We start from the raw sequence: 15,000 nt of genomic DNA on the forward strand, positions 1-15,000 counted from the left end.
GATTGAAGATTGTGACATAGTAAAAGTAAAAGGCAGTATTGCAGTCTCATTAAGTAAAATAAACATTTGTGTTGATTGTATGTAATTGTGCACTGGAGTTTGCTCAAGGTGTCAACCCTCGAAATCAGTTTTTTTATCTCCAGCATTCATTGAGAATTTATTTATTTATTTGATTCATTTTGTTCAGTTTTTTTATGATAGAATCTGATAGTAACTAGCCACTGACAGTGTGGATATGTATCAGATATATTGCACTTCATTAGATTATTGTGGAAATATGATACAGAATCTGGAGTCAAGATTAAAGACTAGATTTTAGAAGTCGCTATAATCATATGTGCTATGTTTAGATCTTAAATATGCTATAGCAGTCCATAGAATACATATTCATATTGTAGAGTTGCCATTTTTTACTTAACTTGCTGGAGGGATAATTTTTTTTTTTTTATTGTTATTATCATTATTATTATTATTATTATTATTATTATTATTATTATTATTATTATTGACATTATTATTATATATATTTTTTTTTTTTTCTTTTCTTTTCTTTTCTTTTTTTCCTTTTTTTCCTATTGAGACTTTCCTGTTCTGATATTGTCATCATGGCATGCTTTGTAAGCATTTGATGTTAGAATGCTGGGTATATTGCATATACTTTTTTTTATCAAGAGATAATTGAGTCTAGTATAGATAACTTCAGTCTAGAGACCAAGTCTTTTTCCAAACCTGATTTTCTTTTCCCTCTTCTCGGTAAGTGAAGACTGAAGTGTACTGTGTCTCCTCTTCCATTTCAATGTTTTCTTTTTTTCTTTTTTTCTTTTTTTTTAATTATTTTTTTTTTTTTTCTTTTCCGATAGTATGAAGAGGTTTTCTTTTTTATTAATATATACTTTTTTTCCCCTCTGTAATTTTGCTTGTCACAAAGATCTCGAATGGCCACTACAGGGCAGAGCGCACCCTTTACTATATGCACTATTTTAAGATTAAAAGATTTTACATTTATTTTTGTTTCTATTTATTTACATGATCTAGACTTTGAAGTAATTAAACTTTTTTTTTTTCCCATTTTTGGCAAGAAGTCATTTGATAAAATATTTAACCTGTCTGTAAGAATGAGAGATCCTGAATCATCATTAGAAATCAGTTGTTGTTTTTTTTTTCTTTTTCTTTTTTTTCTTTTTTCTTTTGAGATATGAGGCAGTAACATTTCCATATTAATGATAATTCAAAAAGAAGAGAAAAGAAAATGATACTAGTGAATATAATTTGAAGAAAAAAAATAAAAATAAAAATAACTAACCCTCATAGATAGAACAGAAACAGACTTATTTACCATGTAGTTCTTACTTACGATGACCCGCAAGCTGAGGAGGAAGACAACTCCTTGACCATGCTTGACACCCCACCGATGTTCGGAGGAGGGCACAACCGCCACCTCCCCCCCGGGATCCTCCCCACGGGCATGCCGCAGGTGCAGGACGTCAAGCCGGCCCTCGCCCCCGAAGCAGAGAAGAAGGTTGAGGAGGAGAAGCCAAAGCCACGTAAGAGATCCTTATGTTTTAGTTACAGACTTTGGCACACACTACATGCTAGAGGGCTGGATGACCTTTCGTCCATTGCGCTCGCATAGCTTAGAAGGACGGTGGCTTTATTTTGTCCTTTGAGGATTGAGGAGAACCACTTTGAAAGGGTGAATGTCAAAGAACAAAACTAGATACTAAGCATTTAAGAAACTTGTAGTTAGTTGTAGAAGTGTTTTTTGTTTTTTTTTTAAAGGTTGACTCTCTTTATTTGGTTTATTTAGGGAGTTTCTAATGTAGATAATCCTGATGCTGAAAAGTCTTACCATATGAGGAGCATTAAAAAAGTTTTGGCAACAGGATAGTGAAATAGTAAATGATATAGATAGTAATTAATGGGTGATTTATACACCATCAAATTCTCCTCTCAAGTTTAGATACTTTTTGTCCACTTCATAAAGCATTCAGAGAATTAGGAAGCAGATGCAATTCTGAGCTCTGAATTTATTCATCTACTGGGGCTGATGCTTTTGCAAATGATTCCCAGCTAGTATTTTTCTGACAACATTTGGAACAACCAGTAGTCTCAGGGTGCCAAGTCTTGACTGCAGGATTGATGGAATTGATTGATCCAAAGAATCTAAAGTGTATGTTAAGATGATGTTGAGGGTTTGTGATTATCTGTAACTTTCTCTATATTACTTATCATCCTGTTGCCAAAGCTTTTTGAATACCCACATAAGAAAAACTACTTTATAGGTCTGGAAGGAAAACTAAAATTAGAACAGAAAAAAATGATAGATGTCTGAGTTAGTTGCCAAAGAAACAAAATACACTATTATTTTGAAACATCTCTCTTAGTATATTTTTAAAGCTGTCCTATTATATGAAGTTTTATTAATAATGATCATGATGATATTAGCAGGATAAAAGTTGTTGACAATCTTATTGATAGTGTTCTGATTTTGTATCTTTCTAATACAGCCCGTGAGTTATCAGATGAAGAAAAGCAAATGCTTATGATGACAGAGGAGTTTCATAGCTTCTTTGACCATTCAACTCGCATAATTGAGCGAGCCCTTGCCGAGGACACCAACATCTTTGCAGATTACTCTCATGATCACGAAGAGGATGGTGAAGCGTATGTATTTATTTTGTATTTGGAGAGCCCCAGGATAATTGGTCCTCCCATTTTAACAGATACTTCCAGTAAGTCTTTTCAGGCATTTTTGAAAATTCTATCAATAGTTTGTGTCAGATTTTATTTTATCTCCTGGGAATCAATGTCAAATTATTTACAAAAATTTTAACCAGTGCCGATCAGTCTATTTTTTTCCTTTCCACTCCAAACAGTGAGTCACTTTAATCAGCAGGGATTTTTACTAACCCTTTTTTTATGCAGAAATGAGAATGGAGGCGTCAAGTTGTCTCTGAATCGCTGGTTCTACGATGAACGGTGGTCACGCAACCGCTGTATCACTTGCATGGACTGGTCACCCCAGTACCCAGAACTTCTCGTTGCCAGGTTAGAAGGTTCAATTTTTCTGACCATATCTAAAGGTTTCATGCTAAAACTTACAAAAAAAAAAAATAATAATAATATTTATCATTACAACTTAGACTGATGGGATTTTTTTGTTTTTGTTTGCACAGCTATAACAATAATGAGGACTCTCCTCATGACCCCGACGGTGTTGCCCTTGTGTGGAATACCAAATTTAAGAAAGAAACACCAGAGTACATCTTCCATTGTCAGTCTCCAGTGATGTCTGCAACATTTGCAAGGTAAGGATTTCATAGAATTGGTACAGTTTGGAATTTAGGTATATGTGCATATATTTCTGTACATAGATATTTTTTCAAACTTATATTTACGTATGAGCAGTGTTCATTATTGCTACAGCTATGAATTCTAATATCTTCTTAAGGATACTGATCAGATTGCTTAGATTTTGCCTGATCATTTTGCTTATTGAAATTCTTGCTGTTTTTATCTATATGAAGTAGAGATTAACTGATATTTTTGCATTCCATGTAGGTTTCATCCTAATTTGATCATTGGAGGGACATATTCTGGACAAATTGTTCTCTGGGACAACCGTAGCCAGAAGAGAACTCCAGTCCAGCGCAGTCCCCTGTCTGCATCGGCTCACACAGTAAGTCTGAAATAAGGAAATGGAGGATTATAGTGTTATTATTCTATTTCTTTTCTTTCTTTGTCTTTCTTCCTCTACAGATTATAGTTTTTCCTCATGATTAACAAATTATTCCACTGGTTTGGAATTGTTGTTATTTTTATTATTCAATGGGAGTGTAATGAAATGTTCCAGAAGAGAAAAAGAATCTTAAAAAATTACGGTCATATTCTGGGGAAAAGTTAAAATTGTTTTTTTCCCCGCCAGCATCCCGTGTACTGCATGAAGGTAGTAGGCACTCAGAATGCTCACAATCTTATCAGTGCTAGTACTGATGGAAAGATGTGTTCCTGGTCCTTGGACATGCTGTCTCAGCCTCAGGTAAGTTGTCTTTTTGTATGACAGATAAACTGGTTTTGTGTTACCATTTGTATTTAAGTGTTTGTTATTTTTGAAAGTGCCTTTTGTATATGACTATTTTTGACTAAAATTCAGCTATGTTTTAAAGTCATAATCATATGGAACAGCTTCATTGGATGGTTTAATGGATTCTCTCTCTCTCTCTCTCTCTCTCTCTCTCTCTCTCTCTCTCTCTCTCTCTCTCTCTCTCTCTCTTCTCTCTCTCTCTCTCTCTCTCTCTCTCTCTCTCTCTCTCTCTCTCTCTCTCTCTCTCTCTCTCCTCTCTCTCTCTCTCTCTCTCTCTCTCTCTCTCTCTCTCTCTCTCTCTCTCTCTCTCTCTCTCTCTCTCTCTCTCTCTCTCTCTCTCTCTCTCTCTCTCTCTCTCTCTCTCTCTCTCTCTCTCATTAATGACTTGTATAATTATGAGAGTTTTAACAATAGGAATCAATGGAGCTTCAGCACAAGCAGTCACGGGCAGTTGCAGTTACATCATTAGCCTTCCCTCATGGGGATGTCAACAACTTCATTGTGGGTTCTGAAGAAGGAGCTGTATTTACTGGTGCGTCTATTTTACTGCGAGAATTTGCACTTACAGTGGTGCTGTAACAGGTTAATGGAATTTCTGTGTTTATTATTATCTTTTGTTTTTGAATATGATGATAAGATGAACTTCTCAAACAGCTTGCCGTCATGGAAGTAAGGCTGGCATTGTGGATGCCTACGAGGGACACCAGGGTCCTGTGACAGGTGTCAGCACTCATGCAACTCTCGGACCTATTGACTTCTCACATCTCTTCCTCACATCATCAATTGATTGGACAGTCAAGCTGTGGTCGGTTAAGGTAAGTTGTGGAGACTTTTAGCCAAGAATGATATTGCATATAAAAGCCCTGTATGCATTTTCCTTTTCTTTTGTTTTGGTAACAGAGAGCTTGCAGCATTTACCAATTTAATATTGTTACTATATTTTAACTGTGTGGACGTGGGTATGTATGTGTCATACAGAATACGAAGTATGTAGTAAACATGACCCGTGTAAAATCATGAAAGATGTAAATTTGAAGATATTGTGAGTCTAGGATTCATAATCACAGATGGTCATACATGACTTTGATCTTTGCACACTTACACAGAATTTTCTTCAGGTATTCTTTAAATTTCTTTAAAAGTTTTTTGGAAATAGAAATTTTATAACAAAAACAATAAGGTGTGGGGAGGTTAACTTTATGATAGCATGGCAAAATCCAGTTGTATTGTATTCTGTATAACAAATACAGAGATCTTACCATAAACACATAAATACAAGACGTGCACAACTTGGCATTTAGTTTTATTGACAGTGATACATATACAATTGAATAAGTATAGGATTAATAAAAAATATTGTTCAGTTTCTTTCATACAAAATTATTTTCATGATGTAATATTCAGATAAAAGGATACATGAAATGGTTCCCATGTGAGCAGTTTCATGCATGTTACATATTTATATTTGTAACACAATGTTTTTCTTCTACCGTGATCTGTATGGGATGTGATAGCATTGGTCTATGAAGGTAAGCAATCATGTGAAATCAAAAGAGCTTTTTGATTAAGGAAACTCATTTTCTGCAAAAGCATGGTTGTTTGATTTACACATTTCTTCCATGGGTTTTCTTCTGATCACGACCAAAGTGAAGCATATGAGGTTCCTACTTACTGTCTAAGTGTATTTAGGATACCATACAATGGGGAAGGGATTTCTGTCACAGTGCTTTTCTTGGGAACTGAATGTGGTTCTACTGTGGTGATACTTTTTTTTTTTTTTTTTTTTTTTTTTTTCCCAATGGATTTTGAGGCAAAAGCATCGCATTTTTTTGGTATGTGACCGAGATGATATGGACTTGTACTACAGATAAGATGAAAATGTGTATTGGAAATCTTAGTTCTTACAGTTTTTGTTTTTGTAGATAATCGCTTCTGCTTTGCATGCTATATTCTTTGCTTTACTATCCAACTCTCCAGACATGAAGATATATTCAAACCAAGAAGAATGTATATTATAGTGAAAAAAATGTTCACAGTGGTTATTTGTGGAGATTAAAGCAAATAATCTCTTCCAGATCAATGTTGTGGATTTAAAAACATTATTTGCTACAGTAGAATAGCATTATCTTATGTCATTTCCTTTCAAAAGCTTTTTCCAATCTGATTGGCAAAGGATAAGGGATTAAGAGTTTTGTCAATATACCATTATGTTTTAGACATGAAAAAAAAATATTTTATTATTTTTGCTTAGTCTCCTCTGTTCTGCATTAAATGTTAGATCACAACATCATAGCTGTTTTATGATGCTGATTTAAACAACTAGAACACTTTTCCATATTAAGTTGGTTAAGAATTTTTTGCTATAGAAAGCACTATTGTCACTCCTACAATAATTCTCATCAAACAATAAGTGTTATATGATTTACTTTTCTCATGGTTACTTTTGTATGTACAATATTTAGTCCAACTATAAATTTCAAGGTTTGCATTCATTAAGCACAGTCTTCTCACAAGCAGTTTTGCCATGCAGTGTGTTTCACATGTTTTATGTTGTTCAAGAGTGCCTTTATTCTTAACCCATTCGCGCCGGTTGACTTGCTATCACGTTCAGTGGTTTTGGGGTCAGACGCCGGTAACGAGATATTTGGTCAAGGCCGGCGCTTGGGTGAGTGGGCGTACAGCGCTCGTGGCTAGTGCGCCCGAGAATCCCAAGGCGTTAGGCTTATGCGTTCGAAAACCCTGGCATTCTGACCACTTAGAGCTGGAATAGCCCCGGCGTGAATGGGTTAAAGAGGAATTCTCTTTGCTCATTTGATTTTATTTCAATTTATGTTGCAATTAAACTTTAAGTGAACAGGAAGATTTCATGAAAGTTGCATCTCATCAACTTTTGTATTTTATCAGGAAACGAAGCCTCTGTATTCATTTGAAGATAATGGAGACTATGTATATGATGTGGCTTGGTCACCCATCCATCCTGCTCTCTTCACTGCTGTTGATGGGTCTGGAAGGATTGACCTCTGGAACCTAAACCAGGACACTGAGGTATGATCATCATTGACAGATAAATGCATTAAGAAGAAATGTTTACATCCTTTGGTCATGTTTTAAAATTTTACTTAATTATTGATATACAAGTCTACCTTGAGAGAATATATAAGATGTAGTTTGAAGTTTAAAGTATGGCTTATTTTGTTCCTATATAGAAAAAAGTAAAAATGTTGATTGCCATTTTTTCCCCAGGTTCCTACAGCAAGTACCTATGTGGATGGTAACCCTGCACTGAATAGAGTGTCCTGGACAAACTCTGGTCAACAGATCACAGTTGGTGATGACATGGGTAAAATCTGGATCTATGATGTAGGAGAAGTAAGTAATTTTTTGTTTAGCTAATTTGGTTTTATTGTAAAAATTGACATGGAACAAGTTGTAAAATAATTTCAAAACTGTTCATAAAGTTATAGAAGTGATACATGCAAACAGCTTTTGTATCACCTCTTTACATCTCATTTTACCTTTCAGCAACTTGCACTTCCGCGTGCCGATGAATGGGCTCGGTTGGTGCACACTATGGGAGAGCTGAAGAACAACCAAGCAGATGACGACCAGTCCACAAGGCACTATGACTCCTCATTCTCATCCCTAACCTCATTAGCGTCTTCCCCCCTCAGATAAATGGAGAGCAGCTAAATAATAATCCTTAGGCATTGAAAAGTGATTGCAAATTCTATAAACTATCTATGAACTATTTATAAATGTTGTTTAGTTTATGGCCTTCCATGTGTAACTTCTAGTGTCTCCTTTGGCATAATGGTATTAACCCATTCACGCCGGGGCAGTTCCGGCTTTGCGCGGTCGCAATACCGGGGTTCTCGAACGCATAAGCCTAACGCCTCGAGATTCTCGGGCGCACAAGCCGCAAGCCTCGGTTGCCCGCTCGCTCTAGCCGAGCGCGCGGCTTCCCCTCATAGCGCGTCCAGGGCGTCTGACGCGAAAACCACAATACGTGCTATCACGTCAACCGGCGTGAATGGGTTAACAATCAGTATCTGAATATAGCCAATACAAGGTGTAATTTGATTGTCATATGCAAAAGGGTAAAGTTTGTGATCTTAAATATTGTAGGACATTTGAATCCCTCCCACCCAATTTTCATTTGCAAGGTGTAAAATTATTTAATTTTTCTACTGATCTTATATTAAGCGGCAACTAATTTTGCTTATTGCAGAGATATTAAGACCTGTCATAGCTCCCATGAAACCAACGTATGATATTAATTATGAAAGGTTTCATAGTGATATTTGAAATATAGAAAATATGTACAGCTTATGTGAAAATAAAGTACTATTGGTGAGCATGTATTTTCTTTGTACTCTTATTTGTAAGTAGTTCCCTCCCCCAAATTTTAATTAGTCCTGATGGGAAATTATTAAAAAATGTGAATAAAAACAAAGGCAGGCAACAAAAATAACAATTATAAAACCCCAAAGGTATGTATAAAGGGGAAAGATAAATAAAAAAAAACAGTACCAAGATTATTTTTTTAAACAAATTTAATTGATAGAGCTTGTAATATACAGCCCATAGGGTAACACTTTAGATATAAAAAAAACAATATACAAAAATATTTTTACTGGCCTCATCAGAGTTGCAACTGAAATTTAAAAAATGAATTTTGGTCTCATCAGAGTTGCAACTAAAAATTAAAACATGGATTATGTTTAACTCGTTAACACGGTGACAAGATATCGTGTCATACAGTGGCGATACCTGCTGCTGGGGACATATTTTGTCATGGCTTTTCTTATGGCTGGCACACTGGGTGATTGGGCACGAAGCAGTTGGCCGCAGGTAAATAGCCTGAGGCTTAAAGCTAACATTCTTGAAATACCTCAGCGCTTAAACATATTGGAGCTAAAATAGCCTCATCATTATCAGGTTATGAGGTAAAGAAACAAACACATAAAAGGAAATTTAAGAAGTGTTTGTTCCTTCACACTAGAACCGTAACAGGTTTGGTGGTAAATAGCACACTCGTCAAAAGAGAGAAAAATGAAAAATATTGATTTGGTAAAGCTCTCATTTCTAATCTCATGAATAATCATCCAAAGCTAAAATTTCCCTCAAAAAATGTGCCTCATGCAAATGCAAAGAATTCAAAAGAATGGATTTCAGCCACAGTACCTGTAACAAATTCATTTAAACTGGTACTAACAAAGGTGTAATCACCTGGGTAATATAATACTATTTCTTAAAATATTAGTTGTAATTCTTCACTTAATTGGAAATAAAATTACTTTACAGTATCTTAATAATTTCTAATTTTTTTTTACAAATTCCCTTTAATTTTAAGTTAATTATCACAAGTTATTTGATGTTCCATTTGAAGCAAATGGACCCACATGCACTCTTTGCACACACTATGTATAATATGTATCATACATATATATACACATACATAAACACATGTATACACATACATACTTCTACCTAAACAGACAATGAACAAAAAACATTAGGAACTTTTCACTGCTCTCTTCTTAACAACAGGCTCTTCAAAGTCATCAGAATCACTCCCTACATCTTTTGCTTTTGCTTTTCTTCCCCTCTTTGGCAAGTTGGTATTGGCTGCTTTCTTCCTTCTTTTTGCCTGCTGCTTATTGCATTCACTTTCACCATCCTCTCCATTATCATAATTTGCTCTTTTTCCGCCTTTCCTCGACTTAGGAGATGATTCCTTGGGTGAAGCTTTTTTGGGCGAGATCTTCCGAGGTGATGCCTTCTTCATCTTCTTTGCTCCAATGGCTGTTTCAAAATGAAAGAAATTTATCTTATTAGTGGGGACTGCTTTAACACTGAATAATTCCAATTTTCTTGTATTATCATTTCTAGTTTCAATATAGCCAATCATTCAGAGCAAGATCTTTCACAAATAAATTATAATTCTACAGCTTGGGCACAATAAGAAATCCACACAAATAATAAATATAACAGTACTAACACAAATTATATTTTACCTTCCACATGACAGACTTCAGCAACTGCACCACTGTCCAGCAAGTATTCCAGCCAAAGGATCTGCTTAGTGGACAGACGATCATTTGGTCCTTTCACTTCAACTATTCGACATTTCTAAGGAGTGAAATGTGCTGCTTTTACTAACAAATTACATAATAGACATATAAAAATGAACTTCAGCCAAAATTGATGTAGTAACATTTGATATAAATGTGGTATCAGGAAATCAAGCATAAATGTAGAAAAAGGTGAAAATAAGCCTGCATGACTTAGCAATGCAGTAGATGTGAGTGACGCTTTGATTATGATAAAGATTTATCTGAGATGTGTCACTTAAAAGTTGCTTTGTGAAGTAATTCATTCTCATTTATACCTTTTTCTATATTTGTAAACTCTGCTGGTACTTACTTTGTTGAGAGGGTCCCAAACAACAAGATCTGGGAAACCACTGCGAGTGAACCTGTGGTCCTTTGCAAGACGCTCGCAAACTGCAGCCAAAACACTTGTACCCATACTCGCAACCAAACCCTGAAAATTTATTACTAGATAATGTCTAGGTAATGAAAATTCAAGAATAATCAAGGTTAATCAATATGAGTAATATAAGCAAGATAGTCTCATATGTTTTTTTTTAATTTTTATTTTTTTATGTATACCATTTTCACATACTCTGTGATTTTCTTCAAACCATATTTAATGTATGGTGTTGATTATATCAAGGTTATAAGGAGGTGCTTTAGAATCATAACATACCAAGCACTGTGTCTTACAAAATGCTTCCAAAGAATGAAAATAGATGTTGCATTACTTTGTTTCTCAATAGTGTAAGCTCTTAGCTATAAAATTGTATAATTTCCTTGAGAGAGATAACGATAACCCTTAATGTAAAACAGTAAAATATAAGGCAAGAGGGATATTTTTCCCTTGTTAGAGTCTTATTTCTCTCTTTGTGCACATATATATGCATGTGCAAGTATATTTGTCAATTACTTTTACTAATGTTTCTAAGAATGTAAAATTGCATGGGGCAGGGATATTTTTCTATGTTCAAATGTATTCTCTCTTTTCAGACACTGTACAAAGATCTTTCCTTAACTCATGCTACACAAGTTTTTTTTGCCTGCTGGCAGGTGTAACAATGTACATGATAAAAGTTGTCTCATGCCATATTTGATGAAAAAATCGCAAATTTATTCAGCTTTCAAATGATTCAAACCCCATTAGAATCGCACGAGTAGTTATCGAGAAATATTTAAAAATGTAGACAAAGGTGTAGTTTCGAGATATTACACTTTAAAGTTAAAAATACATTTCCCTGCACTTTTTCATATATTTTTTTTTAGGATTTGTATCTGTGCGCCAATCTTGATACATTCTATGGCATTCACGTGTTATTATAAATGATAGCAGGTACGTGGTCCCCCCCTTTTACAAGGCATATCAAGGCGTCTCGTTCTTGTCAACCTCTCCAGCGACATAGAAACTTTGGTGTCGTGTCTCACGAAGCTGTTGCATCATTCTTTTATATCTTTCTCGCAACATAAGTTTCCTCTTTGAATGTCTTCCCATTCTTGTAAGAAAATATTGAAAATCACGTAAAATAAACAAGTTGCGCAGAGAAGCGACAGACATCAAGTGCCTCTGACTATTTCGTGGTGACTGGTGCCATGAGAGAACTCACCAGCCCCCTTAGATGTCTGGGGTGTTAGTTGCCAGCTAGCCTTTGTAAGTGAATGAAAATAGATCGCATTTGGCCATTTTTATTGCGACAAAATAACTTGAAAATTAGTTGAATATATTTGCACGAACATGATACAGCAGGGATCGAAGGTGTAGTAAGAGGTCGGGGTGGGGGGGGTCATATAATTAGCCGTAACTCTATTATTATTTTTTGCATATTTTGCAGAAATATTACAGCACAGAGTTGCCAAAGGCCACCAGAGTACTTTTTTTTTTTTTTAATTATCAAATACTTTTTAAAATATTTTCAAAAATTTACCAAGATAGCTGCCTTAACCCATTCATGCCGGGGGCATTCCAGCCTTGCATGTTGTAATGCCGGGGCTCTCGAACGCATAAGCCTAAATCAATTAAATGATCGACGCCATATGACGGCACCCTGCGAATAGGCCTTGAATGCGCGGTACCCGTGGTGTACCACCTGTCCAGAGAGGATTAATGCGCCCCTGCTAGTAAGAGTGTCTTATGATGTGGCACTTGCAGTCATAAGCATAGGCTTCCTTCCTCTTCCTCATATCTTCCTGGTATCTTCCTTTTGGATTCTTTTTTTTTTTTTTTCATATTTGTTTATAACAGTACACAAATTTAAAAATTAAGTTGCTTTTTGTCCTCCCATAGAATTGCAATACTTCTATCACACTAAGTATAAAGAAAATAAACAGCTGATATGGACCTTATACAACAATTTTAGTCAACTGCAACACTGAAAGAGCCTGATATGTGACACATATGTCTCACAAATCAGCAGACAAAAAAATTACAAACGCAAAAATGGCTCTAGTGTTATAGTGAAAGCTCGTGATATGTTGCATGAAGCTGCCTCACTCTGAAATAAAACCTATCTGGGGTGCCATGCAGGATAGGCACTAGTGCCTATCCTGGGCAAGCTAATCCCTGTCTGCAATGGGTTAAAATACTAACATTTACTCTCAATGGCTGAAAATTCTGCATGTTTGAGAGATAAGTCCTGGTCCTCATATATGGGTGTAGCTATAGATGGGGGCTTAACTTCACTTAATAGGATTTTGGGTTTGATTGGGGTTTTCATTGTGTATCCTTACTTGCACTCTAGATACAGGAATGATTGTGGAAAACAGTGGTATCCTCAACTAATTGTGTTTGGTACATTCTGATTCTAGGACATTTGAAGTAACACCAAAGATCTATGATAAAAATAACATCTTTAAAGACGAATACCCAACATAAAGGATTAAAAAACACCATAAATATGGAACAATAATTGATAACCAATCAAGAACAAGACATAAACAAGCCACTTAATCAACTGTTTACCTTGGCATGGTCTAGGTTACGGAAAAGGTCCCAATCCACAAGGGAAACCTGTCCAAACTGCTGAGTCCAAACTTGCTCTAGTTCATCTGCTGTTCTTTCCTCTGACCACTGGCGTATATCACTGAGTCTAAGGATGAAACATTTAATTTAGCTTTCTCATGTGTCAATTGATGCATTACAGACCATAACTACTTTCACAGTAATGACTTTTAATATATATGTAAAAGATGGGTGAGAGTCTGAGCAATCTATGTTATTTGAAAAAAAAAGTCCTACATTTATTGCAGAGCAGATTTACAACATACAATATTCATATGTGAACTAATAACCGACTTGTTAGAATTATTTTTGTAATTTTTTTTTAAGAAAGTAAGTTATAACATTAAGACAAAAGAAGGGAAAAAAAGTTGCCTTTGGTCAATCCACTGTTTCCTGGCAGCATAAAAGTTGGGGTCATCCAAATCTAAGGGTGCAGCCTGATGTGCAGATCTGAAGACATCTGACACTGGTGAGTAGAGAGCATCCCAGAAATACAGGCCAAAGAGAGAGTTGACTGTTGTTCCTTCTCGATGCAAACCTGGAAATTTTTCATACCTTAAAATATGTAATATTCATCATAAAACTGATTACTCGCATATCCAAACTAATAAAAATAATGAACCATATTACATAACAATAAGCCATAACATAAAATAATAAAAGTACAAAGATAAAAGATCACCTTCTGTGTATCCTTGGTCCCTGTAGTGACCCAAGACCAACTCCTCAACAGAACACACTGTTACTGCTCCTTCTCCTGCATGGCGAGCTGAATCTTGGCGGATAAAGACTCGTTTATATCCAGGAATGTCTCTGTTGATAAGCATGTGAAGTATATAAAACTGTCAAAATAAGAGAAAAAAGGACTGGCAAAAAAGAGAGGAATGAACAACAGAAAGGAAAAATATCTGAGAAAAGGCTTAGTCACTCTTCAAATGTATGTACTGCAGCAAATCTCGAGTTTATACACGTAAAAATCACATTCAAATATCAAGAATTTCCACAATCAAGAAGAATCTTACCCAGGGAGACTCCTGCCTTCAATAATAACCTTTGGTGCTTCTCTTGGGTTCATGAGAGGCATTTCTGCAATGGTTGCTGCCAGAGATTTATATCGGGCCGAAGCTGCCATTTTCTGTGCTCTCATGCTCAGTGAAAGGCGATGGCCTTTCCGCACCTCAGGATCATTTAAAGCTTCTTGAATGGCATCTACAGCCTGTCAAGCAAATAGCTGGCATGAATGACTGATGTAGGTAAAAAGAAAATACCCATACTTCAGTATCCTTCCTGTAATGGTTTTCAAAAATATAATTGATAACATAGTTGATAAACTAAGTCCTTTTAACTACTCTTCAGATACGAAAGAATATAATGGTACAGGTCTTTATTACCCCACCTGGGCTGGCTTTTTCAAATGCGTAGCCAAATTGAGTGCCAATCTGTCAAACCAACGTCCTCTATAGTCCTGTAAATGGGTCCTCTGTTTCAGCAAATCCCGTAGTTGATTAACTGCTTCTTGGTAGCTCTTTAGTCTTTGATAGCACTCCACAGAACATGTCAAAATGTAGATCAAGATTGACACAGATGTAAAGCGACGCAAGAAACTTGGCAGTGACTTCTCATGCTTCCTGATAAGGAAAAGTTTTATTTAACATAACAAGAAGGAAAACAATGTTAGAAATATAATGGTAAAACAACAATTCAAAATTAATCTTTATAAGGTATATGTACTAAAGAAAGGAATGATTCTTACAGGTCAGTTCATACAAAAATTGTCAGGTCAGACACAAAATCTCAAACTCAACTAAGAAATCAGTACAGTATGA

At 35.6% G+C, this 15,000-nt stretch overlaps 2 protein-coding genes across 51 annotated transcripts in view; one reads left to right on the forward strand and one right to left on the reverse strand.

Moving 5' to 3' along the window:
• The window catches only part of LOC122258642 (cytoplasmic dynein 1 intermediate chain), a 48,422-nt gene extending 40,582 nt beyond the window's left edge, over positions 1–7,840 (forward strand). For 17 of the 50 annotated variants that reach the window (XM_086531362.1, XM_086531359.1, XM_086531368.1 and 14 more), the window contains 11 exons: positions 1,368–1,544; positions 2,508–2,664; positions 2,926–3,048; positions 3,177–3,308; positions 3,562–3,679; positions 3,926–4,039; positions 4,499–4,616; positions 4,739–4,899; positions 6,989–7,129; positions 7,328–7,453; positions 7,607–7,840. In XM_086531362.1, coding sequence (XP_086387488.1) covers positions 1,368–1,544; positions 2,508–2,664; positions 2,926–3,048; positions 3,177–3,308; positions 3,562–3,679; positions 3,926–4,039; positions 4,499–4,616; positions 4,739–4,899; positions 6,989–7,129; positions 7,328–7,453; positions 7,607–7,759 — 1,520 coding nt within the window. In that variant the 3' untranslated portion in view covers positions 7,760–7,840. Of the gene's footprint in view, positions 1–1,343; positions 1,545–2,507; positions 2,665–2,925; positions 3,049–3,176; positions 3,309–3,561; positions 3,680–3,925; positions 4,040–4,498; positions 4,617–4,738; positions 4,900–5,598; positions 5,614–6,988; positions 7,130–7,327; positions 7,454–7,606 lie in introns of all 50 variants that reach the window. The other 33 variants (XM_086531356.1, XM_086531377.1, XM_086531386.1 and 30 more) reach the window with 3 other exon arrangements.
• Positions 7,841–8,616: 776 nt separating this feature from the next.
• LOC122258641 (fanconi-associated nuclease 1 homolog) overlaps positions 8,617–15,000 on the reverse strand; it is an 11,730-nt gene continuing 5,346 nt past the window's right edge. The window contains exons 6-13 of the mRNA XM_086531344.1: positions 14,571–14,802; positions 14,197–14,390; positions 13,857–13,987; positions 13,547–13,712; positions 13,136–13,262; positions 10,511–10,630; positions 10,102–10,216; positions 8,617–9,889 (exon numbers count right to left, since the gene is read on the reverse strand). Coding sequence (XP_086387470.1) covers positions 9,600–9,889; positions 10,102–10,216; positions 10,511–10,630; positions 13,136–13,262; positions 13,547–13,712; positions 13,857–13,987; positions 14,197–14,390; positions 14,571–14,802 — 1,375 coding nt within the window. The 3' untranslated portion in view covers positions 8,617–9,599. The remainder of the gene's footprint in view (positions 9,890–10,101; positions 10,217–10,510; positions 10,631–13,135; positions 13,263–13,546; positions 13,713–13,856; positions 13,988–14,196; positions 14,391–14,570; positions 14,803–15,000) is intronic.

This window comes from Penaeus japonicus, unplaced genomic scaffold (genome assembly GCF_977035675.1).
Source record: "Penaeus japonicus unplaced genomic scaffold, GWHDUDI00000001_assembly GWHDUDI00000035, whole genome shotgun sequence".
Lineage (NCBI taxonomy): Eukaryota > Metazoa > Arthropoda > Malacostraca > Decapoda > Penaeidae > Penaeus > Penaeus japonicus.